Source organism: Ixodes scapularis, unplaced genomic scaffold, assembly GCF_016920785.2.
Source record: "Ixodes scapularis isolate PalLabHiFi unplaced genomic scaffold, ASM1692078v2 PGA_scaffold2__306_contigs__length_199485367, whole genome shotgun sequence".
Taxonomy (NCBI): Eukaryota; Metazoa; Arthropoda; class Arachnida; order Ixodida; family Ixodidae; genus Ixodes; species Ixodes scapularis.
The window spans coordinates 141,342,884-141,367,419 of NW_024609857.1; the positions used below are offsets into that span (position 1 = coordinate 141,342,884).

Below are 24,536 nucleotides of genomic sequence, written 5' to 3' on the forward strand. Positions count from 1 at the left end.
AGTGAGGTGAATTTTTGTTCCCATACTTTTGTATTTTGACTGAGTACAAACCCCACTTCGGCACTGCCGAATTAAAAAAAAAATACAGTTACGGTACGGTATGATGATTATGATGATGATCATCATCATCATTTTAATTTAAAAACTTCATCGACTCCACACTGAAAGCATCAAATGTGAGCGGAATAATGTTCAGCTATAGTACACTTCCTTTTGAACTCCTGTTAACCTTTTTCCAACAAAGCGATAACAAATTTTGTCATGCCAGCAACCATGTCCCACCTCTCTGATTATCGGGGAACCACAAAATTTTAAGCCATATGTCTCGTAGGTCTGGAGGGGTACATGCCAGCCGGGTGTCCGGATTCTGTTTCTTCTCGGAAGGAAATGTTTGGGCTGTTATCAGTCGAGAGCAAACGTCGAGGCACAGTTGCCGTGCCCTCCCCACGTCTCCCGTGTCCGGCGTGCCGCTGACCAGCGGCGACCGCCGAACTGGAGACGACATGTTTGCGAAAGGTTCGCGGATCCGGTGTGCGCTGGTTGGCCGAATGACGCTTGGCAAAAACAGCCGCATGATCACGAGATCCTGACGCCCGTTGCTCTCTGCAACCGGAAGACTCTTAAATTTTTTTATTGTTTTGTTTGGTTGTTTGTTTGGTAATTTGTTTTCTCGCTTTCAGCGAAACTGAAACTCAAAGCTACGCGGAGCATTGGGCTCTCAGCCGCTTTTGTGAACAGCCCGCCCTGACCTTAAATGTTATTAAAAGTGTAACTTTTATTTCAATTTGGTAAAAGTTTGTCCGATTTTGAATTTAAGCACTAGCAATACCCGCTATTGACTGCATAATAGAATTTGCCATGTTGTAACACCATGTGCAGGGGGGTGAGTTCCAGCGGCAATTTGATATTGAAACTAAGACTTTGGATTCAGGAACACAAAAAGCGTTCCCTATCTGTCAGCTTCCCCTGATCGTTTAGCGACCAGGTAACATATATACGAATACCCAGAGACATTCATAATTTTACGGCGCACTTTTGGAAACTTGTCTGTGACGAAGAAATGTGTTTTCTGATACCGATTCTCCAGCTATTTGGGCTCTTGTGTCCATTCTATGCCTTTTGAGAACAACGACGAGCTCCCGTTTCGGACTTTCATTCAAATGGTCTAAGTGCCCAATATGTTACCAGGCGCCTCTGTCAGCTCGACCTTGTCGTTTTCAACAGCCTGTAATTCAATGTCATAAGCGGCCCATTTCCAAGTGAAGGTGTCTTTTTGCAAAGGGTCGCCAAAGACGAGTGCTTGTTTTTCTACACTTATCCCAAAATCAGGCAACAAAAGATCATCTAGCCGATTTTCCTTTTTTTTTTTTTGTGGGTGCATATGCACACAGAGGACTCGCTAAAGATTGACGTGATCTGAGGATGTGATGGTAAGGGCGCCTTAATGTTAAGGAGGCGGTGCAACACTTTACAGTGCCCGCATCCGACAGCCCACAATAACTGGGAAAATGAAAAAAAAAAAGAGCTAGCGTGATTTAAACCGGCAGCAAAGCACCGTTCATCAAAGCTAAGAGCTCAATACCAAAGAAAGACGAGTAGACATTAACGCTAGAGAGGGTCATTGATGTGTCTAGAATAATTTACAGACGTTCATCACTGGAGTGAGCGCCACAATTTCAGAGGAAACTGACCAAAGTGCACAGACGCCGCGAACAGTTGTTTAAAATTGTTCACAATGCCTTAATAACTCGAGATATAAAAAAATATATATATATACATCCTCAATGTCACAATAACCACACATGCATGTTAAAGAATTGGCGGTTCCGTCAGAAAGTGGTCCATTGACTCGTTCGAACCACCGAGGGAGTTCAGCTCTGACTGCCAGTATTCGAGGCTGCTTACTTGACTGACTAGATCGAACTATGCAGGGAGAGAGCCTGATGGAGACGAGAAGACGAGAGCGAGCGGGAACGTCAGAACGCCGAGCTCTGATTGGAAGAATTAGTGGGTAGACCTAAAGCTAGCGGCCCACGCCGGACGCCTGCGTTCCGCGTACGACGAGTGCAGTGGACAGTGGACACTAGGGCAGCTAGCTTTGAGTCTATCCACTATTCACTCCAACCAGCATTCTGATGTCATTCTCGGCATTCTGATGTCCCCGCACGTTTTTGTCTCCTTCTCTCCCTCAGTTTTTACCCGCAGAGAGAGAGGACTTTGTCCAGCTTGTTTTCGGCAGAGCGAGCGAACGCACGGCTTGTAGATTGGATTCGTTACGCAATCTTCCGCTACAAATAGCGTGTCCTGAAAACGCGATCTACGAAAACTCTATTGTCTCCTTCCCCACGAGCGGAGCACCGCTAAGAGAAGGCGGTTAGGAACGCTCCCGAACAGCGGGTGAGCCGAACCCGAGCCCCCGTCAACAAGTCCAGCCACGCGCGACACCCCAGGCCACTTGTAAGCCGAGCCCGGAGATAGCGGCCCCGGGGAAGAACCGAGCGCGCCGCGGCGTCCATTCCGGCAGGCCGGCCCCCTTTTTGATATAAAACAACATAGCACGCCTCTTGATAATAGACGCGCGTTATCTGCCCTATTAGCGGGCCCACTCGCGCCGCCGGGATGGGGCCAGGGGTGGCCTCTCCTCTACGCGCGCCATCCTCGAGTTACAAGGAGGTCCCGCGCCGACGGACTGCTCGCCGTCCGTTCAGCACTGGCTGGCCGGTGGCCGTGCGCGTGCCGCCGCCGGGACGGCTTCTTTGGCCTCTCGATGCCTCGCGTCTTCGCCCGCTTTCTGGGACCGTCTCCGAGGAAGGAATCGTCCTCCTCGCCGACTTCTGGAGACGGACACCCAACACTGCGTGGCCTTAGCTGGCGTCAGAGCGGTGGTGGCGTCGACGCCGGAGTCGGCATGCGGTTATGATCAAACTCTTGACGGTTCGGGTTATCGCGGGGTGGCCAGGGGGTTGCCGGGCGAGACCCAGGAGCCAAGGTTCGCGGCAATTCGCCCATCGCGATAACGCCCGCTGACTGTCAGTCTCGCGTCGATGTTGCTGCATATATGCGAGTTGCGCCCGGTCGCTCTGGTTTTGTAGGAGAGCCTGCGTGGGCGTGTTATGTGACAATGTCGCTCAGGGGGGTAAAGTTGTTGCATAACTTGTGCGGCAGTGCTTGCCTCACGTCGGCACGCGAAGTGAGGATGGCGGAGATGTACTCATAGTATTTGGAAGTAATTGACAGGCCCTGCGTGCATGATGTGAAGTGCGATGCATCTTGCCCCTTCAATTTCTTCAAGATAGAAGCAAACGAATACCTCCGTACCAGTTTTTTTCTGATTACCCGCGTGCCTATGCCATTGACTTCCTCATAATAGTAATAAAAATGGGCATTTCGTGTGGTCGCGCCCCACCGGAACGCCCAGTTGGCTGGAGTACACGTAATAAGAATTAAAATTGCCTTTAACGCACACGAAATAATAGCGGTGTCGGCCATGACCGCTAGTCAGCACGACTACAACGTTCCATGTTTGTTAAATAGAATCCACTAAAATACGACTACTTCTTTCTTAATTGTACGCACTGCTGGTCCTTTGGAATCCCATTGCGTCGATTGACTAACTGTTTGAAACATGTTCTTGTTCTTTCCGCTTCTGATTGTCGATTTCATCGAACTGTTTATCAATATTAAAACACCAGTTTCCAGTTCCCATAATTATAAAGTGTTACAAGCTAGCTTAATTTTTCAAGTATCGACACAATTGGAACATTATGTGCTTTGTGGGTAAAACGCGCCACGACCTTAAGCTGAGCCTAGTGGGTTCATTGCGTATTTCTGGCGCAAGCTGAGCGCAAAGGAACACGTAGACGTAGACGTAGACACACACACACACACACACACACACGCACACACACATATATATATATATATATATATACATATAAAGAAAAAAGAACACCAGCGGTGCGTTTGCCTTTCCTGTCTCTCTTCTAGCGAATTCCTTCATGTTCAGCTGACACCATAAACAAGCGTAAATCTTGTTAAGTTGGGACGTTCCGAGTTTGTTTTTATTACAAGTCACCTTTGGTCTGTCAAGTTTTCCCGAAGGTAAGTTTAGAAGGCATTTGGTCTTTTCTACCCCTACTCTTCGAACGACGATAATCGTTCGCAGTACCCTCTGATGGGATACTGAACCGAAATTTGGAGCTCACAAAAAAACACTGGAGCGATAGGTGGGACGCTGCAAAACCCAAAGACATCACTCATACGGCGATATTTCTAACGGGTGAGCTTTATTTTTTTAAATAAGTGCGCGATTGAACAGGCCGACGAGGCCGAGACGTCGCCGATTCTCGTTCCCTCTCTCCTTCGTTTCGTCCCGTCAAGCTGGTGAACCGAAGCGAGGAGGAGAGAAGCGAGGCCGCTTCCCCTCACTCACAACTGTTCCAGGAGGACCGTGACGTCGTCGTCCTCGCCTTGATCGCGCCCCTCTTTTCCAAAAATACGGTCATCCGTTCGAGATATCGATCTACGAGCAATGTTCTGGAGTTGGCAGCTTCCCGCTCAACGTTTCTGTGGCCTTATATTGGGGAAACCGAACTTTCGGTTCAGCATCCGTTTACATCAGCAAGTCAAACGGTAGGCTAGATAGCTTAATCGCGTCTCCTTGCCTGTACTTGAGAGCCCTAGGCGGCGCCACTCACCCCGTGTAGTCGGAAGTAGAGCCCACAGGCGTTGCACACGGGCTCCCCGACATTGTTCCTCCTCCACAGGGAAGTGGTGCTCGTTTCACAGTTGGAGCACGTAAGGCCCACGCGACGCGACGCCGACTGAAAAGGAAAAGAAAATGTGCGCCTTAATCGGTGCAATACGCGACATAGAATATAACATGCAAATCCCCCGCACACTAAGAATGAAAAAAAAAAACACTTCACTAGATAAACTGGAAACAAAGTTGTAATAGGTTTCCAATATTAGACGTTAGTGGGGTCATATGAAGTCATTTTAATAAATTGCATACCATTTTCAATTAAGATTGTATTGGCTTCTAATCTCGCTCGCTGTTGGGGAGTCTTTGGCATTCAATTTGTTAAACTGAATACCATATTCGATAAGATATAAAATGAAAGCCGCTTACAACTCCCTGGAACGCCGAATTAGAGCGCAGCTCTTGAGGAGGAGGAGGGGAAGGTACGGAGAGGAGGCTATGTCCCTCCTCCTCTCCTGCTCGCCTTCCATTAGGGGAAAATTTTCCGCTAGATTTAGCGGGGAAATTTTCCGCTAAATTTTGCGGGGAAATTTAACCATAACACACCGCGCGGTTACGCCGACGGCGACGCCGCTCAAGCCGGAAACGGGCGCCTAAAAACTGCGCTCTAAAAATACTAATACACTTAGCGTGTTCTGTGAGTGTCGCGACTCAGAAGAACAGTCCGAGCCCGTAACCACGATGCGCACAAGAAGCAAGCTGAACTTTACGCTCAGGGATCCAACGCAAATTACGTTGTTTTTTTACGCTAATTTTTTTCACGACTTTATCAGTTCCTGGATGCGCATCGACATGTAACGCAATGAATTTGTTACATAAAGTTCCAAGAGAAAGTGTAAACACGCTGGCATTTTTAGGGTGAAAATACACTCTACAAATACCTTTGTGTTTTCTTCACCGCAAACCATTTGGGAGAGCCAAACGCTGCAACCTACGGAGGAAACTCGGCGAATGACGGGTCTAAAATCGTATTAAAGGAGCTGTGCAACAATTTCAGGGCTTTGCTTAAATTATTGTGGAAGTTGATGCCTGACACTTCTGAAGTGAACTACAGAAAACAGATTTTGCCTGGATACCTTAGTTTTTTATTTTAAAAAATGAAAAAGATCCAGGTTTTTGCCGCCTCTCAACTCGTACATCGTCTTCCGGGTCACTTGCGCAGTGACGTCGATGGGGTAGGCGCGGGGTTCCGGAAAAGTTCTCTCTTTAGAGCACCGTCTTCGTGAGAATTCAGGGTGCGGCAAGCCGTTTTCATTAACAGCAACAAAAGAAAGGACTCGGCAATATTTTCGGGCGTGGGAGATCACACATCATCCGTCAACGCTAGGTCCCGAGGAATAAAGAAACGGCTTGTGCTCGCTCTGGGTTCGGATTACGAGTGTCTCTTGCATCGTCGGCGATTGTTTGGACAAATCGTGAGCTCCCCGCCTGCCCCTTGGCTTTCGCGTTGAGAGACGCGCCATGATAAACGTAAAGTGCCGACACCCTGCAGCCCGCTTGTGCAAACGCCCATGCAAGGGTTTTACCCCAGTGAAAAGTCATTTTCCTCAAATCCCCTTCGGAGCACCGATGACGACTATGTTTTGCGGTGTCGCACTCACATAAGTATGTGGACGATCACCATTTATATGAAGAGGGACTTTTTCGTTTTTCTTCAATTTAAAGAAAATTTTTGGCTTGTTCTTTTATTCCAAAATGAATGGAAATGTTTTTCCAGCATTAAACTAAAAAACATACAAGAAGAGTGGTATGGTCGCTCCATAGTGCATACAATGTTACTCGCTCTGAATACGTTTTTTTCTTCATAATGCAACATTACCGTCACTTTGTTGAACGAGACCTGTATTAAAACCCTCCCTATCTGTGAAAAAAAAAAAAAAGAAATTGTTTATTCTGCTGGAATCGAGCACAGGCTTGCCAGATGACACAGATAAAAAAGCAATGACGTAATCTCGCAAACTAAGTTTGCGAGAATACGTCATTATGCCCGTAAAGCGGGCATAGTGACGTATAAAATGCCCGTAAAGCGGGCATTCCTTTGAATATTATTCAGGTAAATAATATCTTTACGTAGATCTTATTAAGACCTTCTTAAGGTAACATATAACACATAGTTACCGTTCTTACACAGCGCAGAAGGGCGGCCGAGGTGACCGCTATCTGGCGGAGGCTTATGCGGAGAAGACACCGTGTGGTCGAGATTTCGGTTGCACGTCAAAAGATCCTTACGTGATCGAAATTAACCATCGGCCCCAACTGGGGCCTGCCAGACGCATTTTAGTGGGTATGGAATGTAAAAACCTCAAAATTTGACTCATAATTTCAGAAAGGGAAGGGGGGAGGGTGAGAGAAGGGCACAATTGGTCACCTTCGTTATGACGTCAAACCATGGGAGATACGACCTGTTGCAGATTAGGGAAAGCAGGGCAAGCTCCTCAAAGAAAAACGGCTCGTCAAGATCGGTGGTCTCCTTCTCTGGCAGTCACCTTCTCTTTAGAGTTCGCTTTGCTAAAGTGGAAAGTGTGGAGGGCTTTTTAGGAGGGGCTTGCTCTGTTTATCTTAATCTGCAACAAACAATTCGCGTCTCCAGCTCGACGCTCGCCCTCCGGCGGCGGAAACGGGAAGCGCTCTAATAAGGGTCCCCCAATTCTCCTGCTCAGCGGGCACGGCGGAACTGCTCGCGATCATGGCTCGCGAAATGTCGTTTCGGAATGCAAACAACACGCTTCACTGTCCCAACGTAGTGCAGTAGCCGGTATGGGATTGTACCTCACTGGAGAGTTTTAGTATTGAGAATAAAAGCAAACGAAAGCGCTGTGCGTTTGCGTTAGAGTTGCGTGCCCCACGTCGTGCGTGCGCCTCATCGCCATGTGCCATCTAATGATACGTTTACACCTGAGAAGAAATCCGCTGCCGCGGGAGCGGATCCGCTCCCGGCGGCGGCGGCGACGACCGGGTTGCGTTTACATCTATTTCCTTCGAGCGGCGGCGGCGGCGGTATCTGTTCTCGTAACATCCCGTCAAATATGAGGAGAAGGCGCGAGAGTTCCCACCTCGGCTGTCTCTCCCGGGCCGTTGCTGCTTCCAGAAGAACGCGTACTCATGACGTAGGCAGCGTCGCGCTGCACAAGAATGTCACTTCCGGTCAGCGAAACGCCTCGTTCGGCGGCAGAAATAGGTCCCGGACCTATACGGCTCGCCGCCGCGTTTTCCGCCCAGCGTTTCGCCCCAGCGGCAAAAGCTGGGCGGATTCACTGGCGAATCCGCAAGTGTAAACGTACCATTATAAGACGCAATTTCATGCTTCGCGCACGCGCAGTGTGAAACACGCAAAGTTAACACAAACACACAGCGCTTGCATTCGCTCGTAGACGCAGTACTAAAACTCACTACTGTTTCACCGGCTTTCAACGCCAACGAAACGTGCTGCGGTGAGCAGACGTGCAAGCAGGTAGGCGTTCCTTCGAACTGAAAAGGCTGAGATTGGCAAAACGACGGAACGTAAAAATGAAAGTAAGAAAGTAACTAAATGTTATAAAAAGATTAATAATTAAAAAATTTTTTTTTTTTTTTGTGTGTGTGTGTGTGTGTGTGGGGGGGGGGGGGGGGGGGGGGTGCGGCATTTGGTTTGGAAGGATATTGGCGGCGATTTCGGACGTTTTGCCGATTGTCAAAAGTCGCGACTTTGATAGCAAAATATACTTTACCCACAATTGATGTAATTTTACATGGGTTTCTCACATTAGCTAGAATGTTTTCATTGATTTTAGACAATTTTTATTTTACTAATTGGTAGTTAAAAATGCTGCAATTGGCACTAGTGATGAGAATTAGCACACTTTTGATTGTCATATTTGTTCGCGCGTTTGAAATTATATTATAACCAACAAATTATATTAGAGCTTGAAAAATTACGTATTAAAATATCTGAATTTTAATATTATTATTATTAATACATATCGCGGCAATGTATGCCCCCAATTAACGCCAAGATCACGATAATACGACATTTAACCATAATAGTTTTTCCAGGAAGGTATGATTTTGTTTTCTTTTTAGTATATGAAAAACTGACATCGTTATTAAGATAGACAAACAGTCAAACGCTGGATGTAATATAAAGTCCTATGCCTCACGCGTTGCTATAAAAACACACACACAGACACCAGCTATCTGACACGGATTCCGTCTTTGGGTTGTTGCAATGAGAACCGCGTTTATTTATTTATACGTTTTGTAGACATATTGTAAAAAGGAGAATTTTCTCTTATCCTTGTACTGGGAACTGAATACCCAAAAACCCATTAAAAGGACCGTAGTTCATTACTTCCCATGACAATCATCTGAGCGAGAAAAGGCTGCGAGAACGCACGAATATCAGCACCGATTTTTTACAACAACTACAAATATCAGCCTGGATTGAACATGTATGTCCCAAATAAAGTTTCCGCGAACAACTTCTCTAACTAAATAATTACGATGTCACATCTTGAGTTCTAAAAAAAAAATCCAAAATTAAGACCTATATCGATAAATTAAATCCAAAATAGAGGTTAGTTTCGGTTTCGCTCCAGAATTAAAACGCTCACCCTAGCGTAAATATTACGCTAAACACCGTTCTTGTTTTCGGGGTAAAGAGGTGACCTGCGCTCTTTACACCCCAGCTTCCTCGTATTACCAGAAATAATTTGTGTCGCTCAGTGAAGCCAGCACACTAGACAGGTCCAACAGCGGCACGCATCTCCGACCCTCACTATAACCGCCATTCTGGAAAATTAGTGGCGCCACCTATTAGCGGCGAGATGTTACGGTGGCGCCGTCGTGTGGTTCCCTCTCGAGACGCCATGACCTTGCGAACAACAAGTTCGATGGTGTTTGTAATGAGCATGGTGGAAGCTTGAAATCATAGCACTCTGAAACCAACTTTGCCAACACCGTCAAAATTGAAATTCGTACATTCCTCTTAATTCCGTCGATGAGAAAACCTTTGCTGACGTCATTATCAGCATTCGGCCAATCGTGGCAGGCCGACCACAGCGACACTTTCGATCGCTCAGGTCGCCCATAGTTAGTTGGAGTCGCGAATAATGTCAGTCATAGGGGAGCGTCACAAACCATGGAAGAGAGCGTTATTGATACTCTCTCTTTCTCACTCTCGTATGCGCTTGCTTGTTATGGTAAGACTAACGCGAGCCAGTGAGGTCCATGGGGTCTTCAAAACCAATTAAAAAAACAAAACATTTTTTTTCGGATGTCGCACATTCATCCATTCCCGGGAGGCCCAAGATTCCATTTCCCCCGACTCACCAGTCTCCTGGGAGTCTTGATGATGGGCCTGTGGGCGCCGTTCATCTTGTTGTAGAGGCCGCAGGCGTTGCAGAGGTAGTGGCCCGTGCCGTCGCGGCGCCATAACGGCGTCGAAATGGCGCCGCAGTTGACGCACTCCCGGCCCTCGCCGCCAAAGTACTCCAGGTCCGCTGTAGCGGGACAACATGGAAAAGAAAACCAGAGGGAAACACACTTTAGAAAAACAAGCAGAACACGAAAGAGTTCAAACGAGGACATCCATCAATTAGGAGTAGACATCGGAAAGGCTCGTTGGCGGAGTATCGCATTTCGCAGTCGCTGCGGCGGCAAGCGAGAATTCGCGCCGGCGGCGGCTGACTCGGCATAACGGCTGTCGTGCTAGACGGAGTGCCTTCGGAGGCGGAGATTCCGACCCGACGCGGGTCAGGGTACCTTGGGGTCCCTGCACTCTGGCGAGGTTGCTTGCATTGAACTCGGACATTCTGGGGCGTAGAAAATTCAAGCCTACACACGAACTGTTTTTTTTTTTTTTTTTACACCCTTAAAGCCGCGGTCGCTCAGCTGATCCATCACACCAGAAGACGGCAGACACTGTCCGAGGTGTGCATCTTGTATGACGGTCCTCTCACGTTGCTCATACAAAAGGCCGTTTCTATTGTCGACGTGAGCGATCGAAAGCGTCGCTGTGGTCGGCCTTCCAGGATTGGCCGAATGCTGACTATGACGTCCGCAAAGGTTTTCTCATCGACAGAAATAAGAGGAATGTAAGAACTTTAATTTTGGCGGTGTTGGCAGTATTGCTTTGAGAGTGCGATGATTTCGAGCTTCCAGCATGCGAATTACAAATACCATCAAACTTGTTGCTCGCAAGGTAATGACGTCACGAGAGGGAACCATAGGAGGGCGCCACCAAAACATCTCGCCGCTAATAGACGAAGCATGTATAAAACAAACCTACTTCCAACGTGCTCAAGGTCGCGCATAGGTCTGTCATCATGTCTGCGTTGAACACCCTGTCTTTTGTATAATGTATAAGCGGTGTGACTCAAGGGTGTAAATCAGCCTTGCCCAGGGACAGAAACACCCTTCGAGTGCTCGTGAACACCCTAAAAGAATCAGGCGTTGTCGACCTTAGCAGCATCCTAAATAGCGTATATTGTTTACGAGCGACAAGTTTGCACGCAACACGCACTACACGTGCAGTTCTCGCATGCACAGAAACAACAAATGCAGATGTAACGAAGCACGCACGAAATAGGAAAGTCTCTTTACGGTGCTTCTATGTGAAGCTTCGGTTCAAAACGCATTGCCAAATCTGTCAGTCAGTGCCTTTGCTGATTTGAGGTAATGTTTGTCATTGTGGCAACATATTGTATGTATACTTGTGGACTAAATTTAGCTTTAGCAGATGATTACACCCATATCATGTTCGAGCTGGACAAAGTTCAAGCAGACCTTGAACGTCCATATGAACCGATTTGAGCACGTGCTCTCTGTATTGGCTAGCTAACCTCGATCCAGGTCGTGCCGAGAACTACCAAGCAGCCGGGTCAAATACACGTGCTTGAATTCTCTCACCTGCAGTAGTGCATTACCAAAGTCGCCTTGGCTTTTTGCTTTCTTTAGCTGGCTTCACATATCGACCAGCAATTAATGAGAATCCACATGGCTATGTTTCTTTATATTGACAGGTCCAGCTTTCACTGTGTTTTATGATATGTCGATGCTGTCAGATTTTATCGAATAACAGCATATCAGCTATGACCAGAAACAACCCGAGTGGAATGTTTTCAAACATTGTGGTAATTCGTGAAGTATTCAGCTTCTCTACTTTGTAATTAGCCCATTGGGAGATTCTGATTATTTATACGGCTTCTGATTGGACTTGTTCAGTTTTAACTTCAAACCTTGACCATCCACGTGCATGAGCAGTCTCACGCAGTTTCTTTCCGAAGGGATGATACTTGCCCAAAGTAAATAAACTAAAGACACGCAAGTTATTCAGTAAAAACGAAACCGGAGGATCCGAAATGCAGTTCGTGTCCCCTTACGGCTCCGAAGGAAATTTCATAGACGGCAGTCGGAGCGCAGAAATAAAGACGTCAAACCAGAGTGTGTCGACAGCGGCACAACTCGCTTGGGGACTGCTTCGGACAAACTTCATAAAAAGAGCTCAAGCAGCTCTTGAAGCAAACCAGGCGTGCACTATGGGCGCGTGAAATACACTACACCAGTCCCGTTCGACCGCCGGTTTGAATTTCGGTACTCGTCCGTCCCCCCCTCCCCCCATTTCCCTCCCCTCTCCCGCCTTCCCCGTTCCATCTTTTTATAATTTTTAGTTTAAAGCTTTCTCTTTCGTACGCTACTAACTTGGAACTGTCGTCTGCTTGCGACAGTTTTCACTTCCGTCTCAGTGATTTGTTCCTTTTGAAATTGGAGCCTCGATGACGAGGACCCTCAAAAATGAACGTCTGCTTCAAGACATGCTTCACTAAACCAAAAAAAGAAAAAGAAGTGCTTGCGATTTTAATATTATTATTTATCTTTTTAGAGAACGTCGCCACGATTCACGAAATGGATTCTTTCGTCACCCATTTCCAGAGATAGAACACAACGCTCGATAATTCGTATATAAAATTAATATCAACGTAAAATAAGAGAACATGCAGTAGGTATTGCTTCCGTAAGCAGGTGATCAATCTTCGCTCTCGCGTTATGAGCCCGTTGTGTCCAACGCAAACAAAAGATTTATGAATCGAGCACATTTTAAGCACATGGACAAATGACCGCTAATGTATATCAGTGTGTCGTCTGGTGCTTGGAAAAAACACAAACAGTCTAGTTCATTAGGTGCATCTCTCGAGCAAAAGAAAGTCGCAAAGAACGGCAACATTTGTACTATGCCATTTTCGGAAAAATACGTTTTGATGGGAAAAGTAAGACAGTGCAAAAAACAAAACAAACAAAAAAAAACAGAGGACAAGAAGACGAAGTGTACAAACGGAGCGCTGGGTTTTAATGGGTTTTGAGTGACCATGGCTCGTTTTTAGTTCCTTTGCATTACGTACGACAGAAAACAACCGGTCCTTGCTACGTACAAGCTGGGATTTTAGAAATAACAGCCTATTTGCCGTTGACAAGTAAACGTCAGGACCAAATCAGTCCATTTCTTTGCGTTGATACTTCACCCACCAATCCCCGAGGTATTAGTAATTTAGCGAGAGATAGACCACCTAAAATCAAAAGAAAATCGGGTGAAAATTAGGAGTGGTCTAACTTTCGGTGTGCAATCAAGAAAAGTTGAAAAAAAAAATTTAAAATCATGTGTCCCTGCAAAACTTGTTATCGCGGCGTGGGGCAACGAAGCAAAGATGCTACTTTTACGTCATCAACGCTCACTTATATATAGGGTGAGCATTTTCCGGTTTTAACCGAAAAACACCGATAAACATCCGTCGGTGACGAAAATATAAAATCGGTTAAAAAACACCGGTGGTCGGATATTTCCGCCCTGGTTAAAACCGAAAAACACCGGTCGTTGCTAGTTTCCGACCTAGCGAAACCCTTTCCCCGTAGAGGTTCGTCAAGCGTGTTATCTCGTGGATCCTGCATTCTTCCAGTGTTTATACATGGCTTGCAGGTGGCGTCAGTCCGCCCTCCTTTCTGGGGGTCAAAAACGTCTAGTTAACGCAGTGGAAGCTAAGCTCTCATACGCCTTTCCCCTATTGTGTCTCCCATGGCCCCCTTTTGTGGAAAAGTGAACGCAGTAGAGGGTAGGCTCTCACGTGCCTTTTCCTCATTGTGTCTGGCCAAGTCATGTCGGTGCAAGCCATGTATTCAGAGGTTGCTGTGGTTCCTGGAAGACACTGCCAAAGTCCGTGTCGTACAGGAGCGTGCGTTTTCATAATTGCGGGTTGCGAACCGCAAGGAACGTGCTGCCATGACGGCAGCACGTTCCTTGCGTGTAGATGCAAGAATCTACACGCAAGGCATGTATGCTTGCATATACTATAATGCTTGCATCTGCTATAATAACCAAGTGTGAGAAATAGTTGCTTCCTAGAGAAGAAGTGTATGAACTATGTGAATAAAATTGGAACCCTCTATCTGTGATCAATCGCTTCTTTTCACCGATAATCACCGATTTTAGCCTCGCCGTGAGACGTTCCACCGAAATACACCGGTGTTTTGAAAATAAACACCGAAAAACATCCGCCGATTTTTCTCACAAATAAACACCGGAAAGTAAACACCCTACTTATATACCACCATCGCTAACTAAACACATTTACGCCGAGGCCATCATTAATCCGAACAGTACGATTACTTGCAGTGGGCTACCTTTCGGTGTTTAAGAGAAAAATGGCAAATCAAGCCAAAAATAGGAGTGGGTTATTACTGTCGGTATATTACGGTAGTCATAATTATAACACCTTTTATTTTGTTTTCTGTTTGTATTTCGTTTCTTAACTTTTCAAATTATTCAGCTTTCTTTCGAATCGCCTTCTCACTTTCACGTAATAACGGAGTACCCTTAACGGTTTTCTTTCAAAAATTTGAGACTTCTTCCTGGATGTGGTTTGTACTTTGCTAGCAATAATTTGTAAATATTCCCGGAGATGCCTCCGCGAACAACTGTGACCTAAATTGCGGACTTTCTTTTGAGTCTACTATGTTTAGTATCGCTTTATACGACCAGTTATACGACCAGAGGGACATGGTATATGGGGCTAACCATAACGATCAGTTGGCTAAAAAAATTAAAATTTGTTAATAAACTTTTTAATTTGTAAAATTAGATATATGGTTAAAATCAGAAAGTTGCTGAGCGTTATCGAAAACTACTAAATCGGTAATTTTCAGAAAGACTTTCAGCACGTGAGAAGCGAAGTAGTGCACTAAAACTTCCACTCGTGGAGCAGGTTCGAAGCTATATCGGTTGTGGTAAGGCGCCCGCGCGATTTTTCCGTCTCTTATCCTGCCCCCGTCTTGTACCTGCGCCACGAGTGGTAACTTTAGCGCACTGCTGCGCTTCTCAGGCGCTGTCTTTAAAAAAATATTACTGATTTAGAGTTTTGGACGACGCTCAGCAAATTTCTAACTGGCACCATAATACTATTTGCACTAATTAAAAAGTTAATTAACCAATTTTATTAATTAGCCGACTGATCGTTGTGATTAGCCCCATATATCATGTCTCCTTGGCCGTATAACTCACCTGAACAAGCCGCATAAGTGTAGCTTTCACAGCTTTCTTTAAACAAATCTGTTAAGCTTAAAAAAGCACCACCCACCCACCACCGCACGCACGCACGCACAACACACACACACACAAGACACGCACACACAAAATACGCACGCACGCACAACACACACACACACCCACACGACACACGCACAACACACCCACACAACATACACACAACACACACACACACATATATGTATATATATATATATATATATATATATATATATATTTGTGTGTGCTTTTGTGTGGAAACGTAAGAAAATCTTAAAACAATAGGCGGAAGTAATAATCAACGAATTGTCGTCTCAGTTAACCATGGAAGTGAACGAACTCTGAAAAAAAAAATGCATTTGAAAACTGAGAATACAACTGAAAAAAGCATACATTTTATATATATATATATATCTATATACCTATCTATCTATATACCTATCTATCTATATATATATATATATATATATATATATATATATATATATATATATATATATATATATATATATATATATATGTATATGTGCTTTTTTCAGTTGTATTCCGAGTTTTCAAATGCATTTTTTTTTCGGAGTTCGTTCACTTCCGTTCATTATTACTTCCGCCTATTGTTTTAAGTTTTTCTTGCGTTTCCACACAAAAGCAAGAGAGGCAATGTTTGATAGCGGCAATAGCTGGAGCCTCTAGGTTCTGATTCTACCTCGGTATATTAAATCAAAGACAAGATAAAGCGTCTTTTCGTACTTCTTCCTATCAAAGTACAATCGTACAAATGGCAGTCCGAGTGCATTTGATCGAAGTGCGTTCCCCTTGCACTTGTAACGCAGAGAACACAAAGCTATCGAAATCGGAATCTTGAGCGCCGCTCCCGGATCTGTCCAGTCAGGCTGCAGCCTTCTGCGGACTTGAACCCTCCACTCGTACCGCGGAGACCAACAACTTGGAACAGTGCAGAACAAAGTCTGAGAAGAGGATATCATCAAAACCGACAAAAGCGTCTGGGTGCCCTGCCGTGCTTTCCATAATTGGGAATCAGAAACTGCGCTTCGTGTTAGCGATAACGCGAGAATAATATATAGCACGGTGCACTGAAGATTGCAATCGACCATCTTTCTTCTCCGAGCCTATACGTTTTCTCTTTAATCAATATCCTACGCTGCTTTTCTTTACTCTACGAGATGCCTGCGCACCCAAAGATAAAGGGATAACAGATTCACTGTCGGAGACTAGGCATTACTGCCAAAATGGCGGCCGTGGATACACCAACTGGTCAAAAGAAATTAGCCAACGTTTTTCGGCGCCATTTCTTTAAAATATATTAACTTGGAATTTTCCGGGCACCTAACGGATAAAAAGTTTTCCTTTAAAATAAAAATCTAGTAGGTCTTTTTCCTTGGCGAGGGGGGGGGGGGGGGGGAAGAAAAGAAGTCTGTTCGTTTCACATATAATACGGCAGGCCTGGGACCATATGACATAGGTATACGAGACACATGAATTAGAAATACATTTGTGCGTCGTTCTTAATATTGAGCGTTATTACTAAAATGTATTTCCCGTAATTAAATCTACTCTCAATTCGGTCCGTTATGGATACTCGAACGTATTGCCGAGCCGGATGGATTCACCAACAAGAAGAACCTAGGAGACCCCCTTTTGGTGTCCCCTAGGCTTCCTTTCTAGTCGACAGAACCATCAATAGGAAACAAGATCCCATGACAACATCCTTTGAATCTATTTTTGTAAACGAGAAGAGAAAAGCCGCCCATCGAGTACCCGTAATGGTTACCGTAATGGTTACCGTAACGGTTAGTAATGGGTATCGTAATGGTTACCCTAATCATCGAACAATCGCCTAATTTAAACCAATCAACTTGACAGTTGAGATGTCTACAACGGTCTAGTGGTGATCTCGCCCCTCGAAAATAAACCGAGTTCAACGCTGGCGTGGGATTACGAGCCAACTTTGGAGTTTACACGGCACACATCTAGAGCGCGCGTTCTCGATCAATTCAAAATACGCACTTGGACCTTGGAGCGTCAGTCGCACGCCGAACATCTTGCACAAAGGAGGTCCAGCACCCAACGTGGACTATGCCGTTTCCTTATCTGTAGAGCGGACGCATATCGTATTCTGTACCCTGCAGTCTCCAGATATGAAGCCAGCGATACGGCGCCCGTGTGGACCCAGACGCCCAAGATAGTCAGCTCAATCGTGCTATGCGCTGATAACCGCGGAACCGTTTTTTTGTACTCCTGGCGCACTCCCAGGATGGAATCACGATGTCTTGGAGAGCAAGCAAATTTTTGAGATTGAACTTTAATACGGAACTCAAAATGGCTTCTCAGAAAGCAGCTCGAGCCCAACGTTACGTAGAGTAACAATCTTCAGACGAGACCTGGTGATGGCGAGATCTTTTGGGGTGCGGCATTTCCTTTTGTTTTGTAATTAATGTAATTACAGCCGATGTGTGAGCCATTAGCTCCCTTTGTGATTTCGAGGCAATTACCCTAGTGACCGAACGCCCCAGCTAGAGCTATCAAATCTGGGGTGACCTGTCTCCAATCTAACAAAGTCTGCTTGCTGTCTAAACTACGTTTAATTAAATTTTCTTTCCAGAGTACGTCTTGCGATATTTGTAAAAACAAGACCCCCCCCCCCCCTCCTTTTTTTTGCGACATTACTTCATTTAGCAAGTTGCAACACCAGGAGATTATCTGATTGATTACAGACGTTCTCGCATAAGAGCAAAAATATAAATATAAATAGTTATATCCGATGGTTTACACCACCAAGCGTATTTTGAGGTAATACGAGTAATGAAACCAAAATAAAAGTCAAGCAGAAAGTACCTGGGCCGCTGAAATCTATCTGGCTCTTTACCGTATCACCTTATCAGTTTATTTTCAAGAACTGATGAGCCGCTAACGAAAACATAGGCGAGCTTGAGCATTATAATAAGTGTACTCATACTCAGCAGGGCCGTCGTCCTTATCTCTCGGCAAATGAGGCAATCGTTTTGAGGAGTGCCGGGTCGCGCACGATTTCGAGCGTTTCTTCGGAATATTCGTTGCTGATATCAGTTATTCTATTGTACGTGTTCTTAGCCGGTTGGTATTCTTTTTTTAGTACTCCGCGTGCAACTTGACCGGTACGAACGTCAAGACGTTCTCGGTCCAGATAACGGACAACTTGATACCTGATCATAGTTCAAGCGCTCCTGGTTGGAGCTAGGCGTTATCTAGAACACGCGTCGTGCAGACACAATAACCGGATATTGTTTTCCAGGAGTTTGTGCGCGGGTATTGACATTGTCGGTGACTGTGTAATAAGAAAAAAAAAGAAAAAACGTTAAGAACTACAGTTTTGGCACGCATTGTACACGATCCTAGGAAGTGGGAACTTGATTCGAGTCATAGGGTTTCTTGGTTCCCATTATGGCCAACGAGATCCCTTGTTAAGTAAAAAAATCGGTGTGGAAATTTCGCTGCGTACGTAAATTGTTCTAGCATCACAAACGTGTAGCGATACTCGAGTTTCACGTATGCAGGGTCAATCGACCTGGCGAAGTTCCAGAGCATTCCCTACTCTCGAGCGCCTGTCCCTCAGTGCGCACAGGTGGTCGAAACCCTCCTCGCCTACCCCTCCGGTCACGTGGCCTCCCCCGTTAACCAATCAGCATCGAGCCTCATCAGCCAGGCTGATGAGGCTTCACGAAGTGCTGAGCAGCCATAGCCAAAGAACATTTCACGTTAAAAATAAAGAAAAGCAACTTGGATGTTCGTGTAGACAGCGCAATGTCGGTCTGCCATAGAGAAACAACGACACTGGTTTACCATGTATATACGAGGTACGACTGCTAGCCGAGGCCGTTTTGGCCGGTATCTCTCCGGGAGGTTCAAATATTCGCAAGAGATTTCGAGGCCACGTGATCCGACTCAGCGGGGAGAAAGTACCCAACGTTCCAGCCGATTCCAACCAGCAAACGTCAAAAGTCAAATTTGGGGGTTTTACGTGCCAAACCAACGACGGGCATCTGGAACGCCCCAGCGGAGGACTGAGGATTAATTTGGACCACCTGGGGATCTTTTGACGTGCAACCGAAAGCTCGGTTACACGGCGCCTCCTCCGCAATAAGCCTCCGTCAGATTGCGGGCACCCCGGCCGGGATTCGCACCCGCCACATGGGAATCCGTAGGCCAGCGCTCTCGCTCAACCAGCAAACGTGAGCGCACTCAAACTGCTCGTATAACATACAAAGAGACACGGAGTTTCTCCGCAGACATGACATAATTATCTGCGGATAAGCCTCACGCATGTTTCCTTTAGTCTCTTGTCTCCACGAGCTGGTCCCTCGACCTCAATTTTTTTTCTTTTTGCGGCTATTTTAGGTGCCGGGAAACATACCCGCATTCACAGGGAATGGGGTTCTTAACGTGCATCACGCTCACTCAGTAGCGATCGATACGCGATAGCACGCCGGTACGATGGTCATCCAGATGGAAACGGGAAGGGGCGGGGATCGAACCCGGGATCGATGGGTTCTGCACCGCGAGCTTCCGCTCCACTTGCTCCGAGCTGCGGTATACGCAACACACTCTGCCACCGATCCCTCTCCGTGATGAGTGATGGCGGACGCGGGAGGCGCCCGCAATTACATTGCAAACGCTGAATATGGCTTGAGATGGACTCCCTCTTCAATCGGCTTTCTATAAAGCCTCCCAAACGCAGGTAGCACCACCTCACGGCGCACAAGGGGCGTTATAAGGGGAGGCGAAATTAGTTAACACGACGGCCTTAGGATGCGCTTCCGACAGGCATAGCGTATACTGGAGACCGTGGATTTGTGCCATTGCGCATGTCGTCCGAGGCACCCGAAGGAGTCTTCGACATTCATCAAGCTTCAAGCCGCTCCTCATGAAACTGGTTTTCGGTTTCTACCTTCTTGGTACTGCTTCCACCCAGTCAAGAAGCTTCTTTTTTTTTTCCAACAAAAAGCAATTTGTTGTGTTATATATATATATATATATATATATATATATATATATATATATATATATATATATTTTTTTTTTTGCATTTAACATGCGCTGCTGCCATAACCGCGTATAGCCGTTTCACGTACGCATCCACTTTTCTACTCTCGTCATCGTGCACAGAGCCCTGTTGTCGACAGTGTGTCCGGTAAATGCAACTGACAACGCAGACATCCGTCTCAGATCCCCGCCGCCCATGTGAATGCTGGAGTCGGGGGCCGCTGGGTACGCCGATCACTGACGTCGAGCACATCCCTCCCCTAAAACATCCCCCGTGCAAATACCCCGTAAGATTCGAAGGGAAGCGATTCACCCCCATCTTTCAAGGATACGTCCAACAGTGTCTGCAACTCTGCATACAAAGTTAAACGCCGTTTCTCTCAAAGAGCGGTTGCCCGTATTAGTCCTTCGTCCTTTTTTATCTTTGAATTTCAAGTAACGCATCTCATTTTGAACTTTACGTCAAAGTTTCGTTTTGTAACGGTCATGAAGAGATAAAACATACCTAATTGGGAGCAAAGCCACTTCTAAGACTAACCATTTTAGAATTGTTTTGCAGCTGCGATACACGAAGTCTAAAATAAAGTAACGCAACCACTTAGAGATGAAACTGGCTACGCGTGCTCGAGAATGGCTAGGAAAGGAACTCGACCTATTGCCTCTTACGAAATACGCAGAAAGCTCGGCTGGCTGGTCGGTCTGTAAAAATGAAATCCAACGTGTTTTTGTGCTTTACAATGGTTTCGTTCTACAAGCCGTATTGAAAAACAATGAACTTGTATCTCATTTGACCAATGCAAATTGCAATGGCGACGTTCTCTGATAAATGAACGCGTTTCAGGAGACCGGATAATTTCTGAAAAGGGACCGCAGAGGCCATCGGCATATTGAAATAATATTGAAATGGGAAAACAATGCTAGTATCTAACTAGACCGAGAGCCAAGCAGGTCCTGAAGCTCTGGAAACAGTTGCATGTCTACTTGTAGTTTTTTTTTTTTTTTTAAGATATATCTACTTCAATTCTTTGTCTAAATTAGATTCGATTTTTAATGAAGCATTTAACGGCTGTGGTTTTCTTGAAAATTTAGGATTAAAACTTGGGGAAAAAGAGATGTACAGTCTCCGGCGATATGAAAGACCCACTGGGAGCGCGTGGCCGAGGCAGTGGCTGGCGGGAACGCTACGATCGCTCCGGGCAACTCCATTCTGCTTCGAGGGGAGGACGCTCACTTGGGGCTCAGCACAAACTGATAAGCGCGCGCTTTAGCTGAGCCCCGAGTGAGCGTCCTCCCCTCGAAGCAGAACGGAACTGCCCGGAGCGCTCGCAGCGCCCCCGCCAGCCACCGCCTCGGCCACGCGCTCCCAGTGGGTCTTTCATATCGCCGGAGACTGTACATAGTAGGACAGTACACGCAGACAGCACATTCTATATTTCTGCGTCACCCGGGACTACGCGCATATAACAGCAATGTCATCTTATTACATTTAATTTTTACTGCAGTGAAGAGGGAAACTATAGTCAACGTGATGAAGATCATAAAAATAATGATCGCAGGGATTTATTTTTGTTACCAGCGTTTGATCGGTTAATAGAGCCACGAAGTCCTCGTCCTCGCGCAATGAAGACGTCTTGAATTTTTAATTCAATTTTAAGATGAGCTTGTATGTGATGGGTCGTGCGGATATTTTTGCGCAATGTCATAATTGCTATGACGAGAATGACCCTACTAGTGAGGTTCTTCTCAGTTGCACCATGACACGTGTAACTTGCCTATCGCATCTTCGTTTGGTTGTGTGTGCAGCGCTAGAAAGTAATCGATAAAATAGCGCGTTCCTTCAAAACAAACGAAAATTCTGTATCTCCCCAAAGTCAAGGTGGCGTCACTGAGCTTCATAAAATTTACGAAGAACGAAATTAAGCATGTAAAATTGCGACCTATCAAGCCGAACATTGCAAGAATGACAACGTGAACATTGCCCCCTGTTCGTGGCTAGTTTCACATTTTTGTTGGAAGATTACGACGACCGGTCGTAGAACAGTTGGGCGTAAATGCACATCATGAAATACAACAAAAAATAAGGCAGCTTGAAACAAAGTCGGATTGATAACATCGGTAAAATTAAACAAAAATTCCATTATTAAAACTTTTTTTTATTTTTTAATGAAAAAGTAAAATAAATCGTTACTATTTTCTAGAATTAGCAGACAAAGATATCGAAGCTGCGCGTATGCTGAAGGCAAAGGAACGTAGGCCTCTACGTATTCTGGCGACGTTCGCCGAGAGACGCACGAGAGACCTTTGGGCAAGGATGCGGGCGATTCTTCGTAGCGAGAGCATTTACGTCGTGCACTGAAGAGCTTAGTGCGGGCAACGAAGACATGTGCTAGGAAAAAAAGCGTACAAACTCGCAGGAATAAAAAATGGAAAGATTTTTGTGGGAGCGGAGAAGGGTGCGGCCGCTATTCAGATTGAAAGGGAAAGGGATCTAACTAAAATCAGGTGGTGGTGGAGTATTCTTTTGAGTCGTTCCACAAGTGGGATGCTTACACGAAACAGGCAATGGCGAAAGGTGGCTACGCTACTACGAAACTAAGTCCATTAATCATAATCGCCAGTAGCGTCCTCAAGCGTTTCGATCAGTAAGATCGAAGTAAGATCGAGTAAATTTTGGAACACGACCAAGCATACGAGGGCCCGGCAGAACAGATGGACAGCAATGGCAGGTGGCGCGTGACGTCAAGTCTGACTAAAGCGCTGGATACTATACTAAATATTCAGCACTTTAAGTCTGACGAGCACGGAGGTCACCGAAAAGCGGAGGAAGCGAGGAGGAAAATCGTGATGTTTGCTCGGTGGTGTTCAAACAGACATCGTACTGCCGGACGCTTCAACTTCCACAATTTTAACAGAGTCATGTGTCCTCACGATTTCTGAAGTGTCCTGTTTGGACAAGCCTTAAAGGAGTGCTTGTGCACGCTTTTTATCGTTTTTTTGCAAAAATTAATAAATAAATAAATAAATACAAAAAAATCACTCCTTGAAAAGTGAAAGTTCTGCCCGCGCCTGTTGCTCACCCATTTCAACCTTGCAGTAATCCATGAAACATTATACGGTCACCCAGGCAAAGTAAGATCGTTTCTAATCTTGTAGGGTCATATGGCGACTAAGAGAGTTCCTTTAATCCGTCATGTGCTATATTACACTGTAAAGGGGGTTACACTGCGGCATCTGCCGACTTCAGGGCACAAAGACTTGATCTTTTCAAAGCGGGGGCCTGACAATGCCCCAGAAGTCAAGAACTGCGCCTTTCCTCCCATTACGTCTCCACAATATAGTCACTGTAAGCTCGGAAACGCAGGACCTGGCGTGTCTCGGGCACCTTCGCTAGCCTTCGCAGCCAATGGGATTGCAGAATTGGCCGTTATGGGTGCCGAAGAACCAATCACGAAGCATCAAGTGGGAAAGTAACAAGCTACAGATCATTTCACTTAGTTACTATGGATCATTCCACTCCACGTCAATTTACTGACCTGTAGACAAAAGTGACAGCGTGCCTCCCGCACACTGCCACTTTGGTCTACTGGGCGGTGAAAGGCGTTTCCAGCATGCGCACTTACTTTATCCTGGGGAATTATCAGATAAAGCACAGGAGTCTGCTACAACATAGTTACGTTGTAGCGCCTACACAAGTCTACAACCCAGTGACTTGGCGTTTTTCGCCTCGGTGGAAGTCAAATTTGCAAGTTTTACGCGTCAAACCGACGAAGGGCACCTGACCAATAGCACCTAGAAGACAAGGCGTGCGCACGACGCCATCGTTAGTAGATCCCCGACCCGCCCCAAGCGGCAAACAGGCTGAAGCTTGACGAGAGTATGGGCCACGTCACAACTACGTCGCATTCACCGGCGGCCATTAGCGGCGAGATGTTTTGGTGGCGCCCTCCTATGGTTCCTCCTTGTAACGTCATTACCTTGCAAACAACAAGTTCGATGGTGTTTGTAAATAGCATGGTGGAAGCTTGAAATCATTGCACTCTCAAAGGAACACTGCCAACACCGTCAAAATTAAAGTTCTTTCATTCCTCTTATTTCGTCAATGATAAATCCCCTTTCCGACGTCATAGTCAGCGTTCGGCCAATCGTGGAAGGCCGAACACAGCGACGCTCTCGGTCGCGAGCTGATAG

The 24,536-nt window shown here is 45.9% G+C and overlaps 1 protein-coding gene across 2 annotated transcripts in view; it reads right to left on the minus strand.

The window, feature by feature from the left end:
* The window catches only part of LOC8052207 (box A-binding factor), a 53,861-nt gene that overhangs the window by 13,472 nt on the left and 15,853 nt on the right, over window positions 1-24,536 (minus strand). For both annotated transcript variants that reach the window (XM_040500137.2, XM_029987080.4), the window contains 2 exons: window positions 10,070-10,239; window positions 4,698-4,823 (listed from right to left, as the gene is read on the minus strand). In XM_040500137.2, coding sequence (XP_040356071.1) covers window positions 4,698-4,823; window positions 10,070-10,239 — 296 coding nt within the window. The remainder of the gene's footprint in view (window positions 1-4,697; window positions 4,824-10,069; window positions 10,240-24,536) is intronic.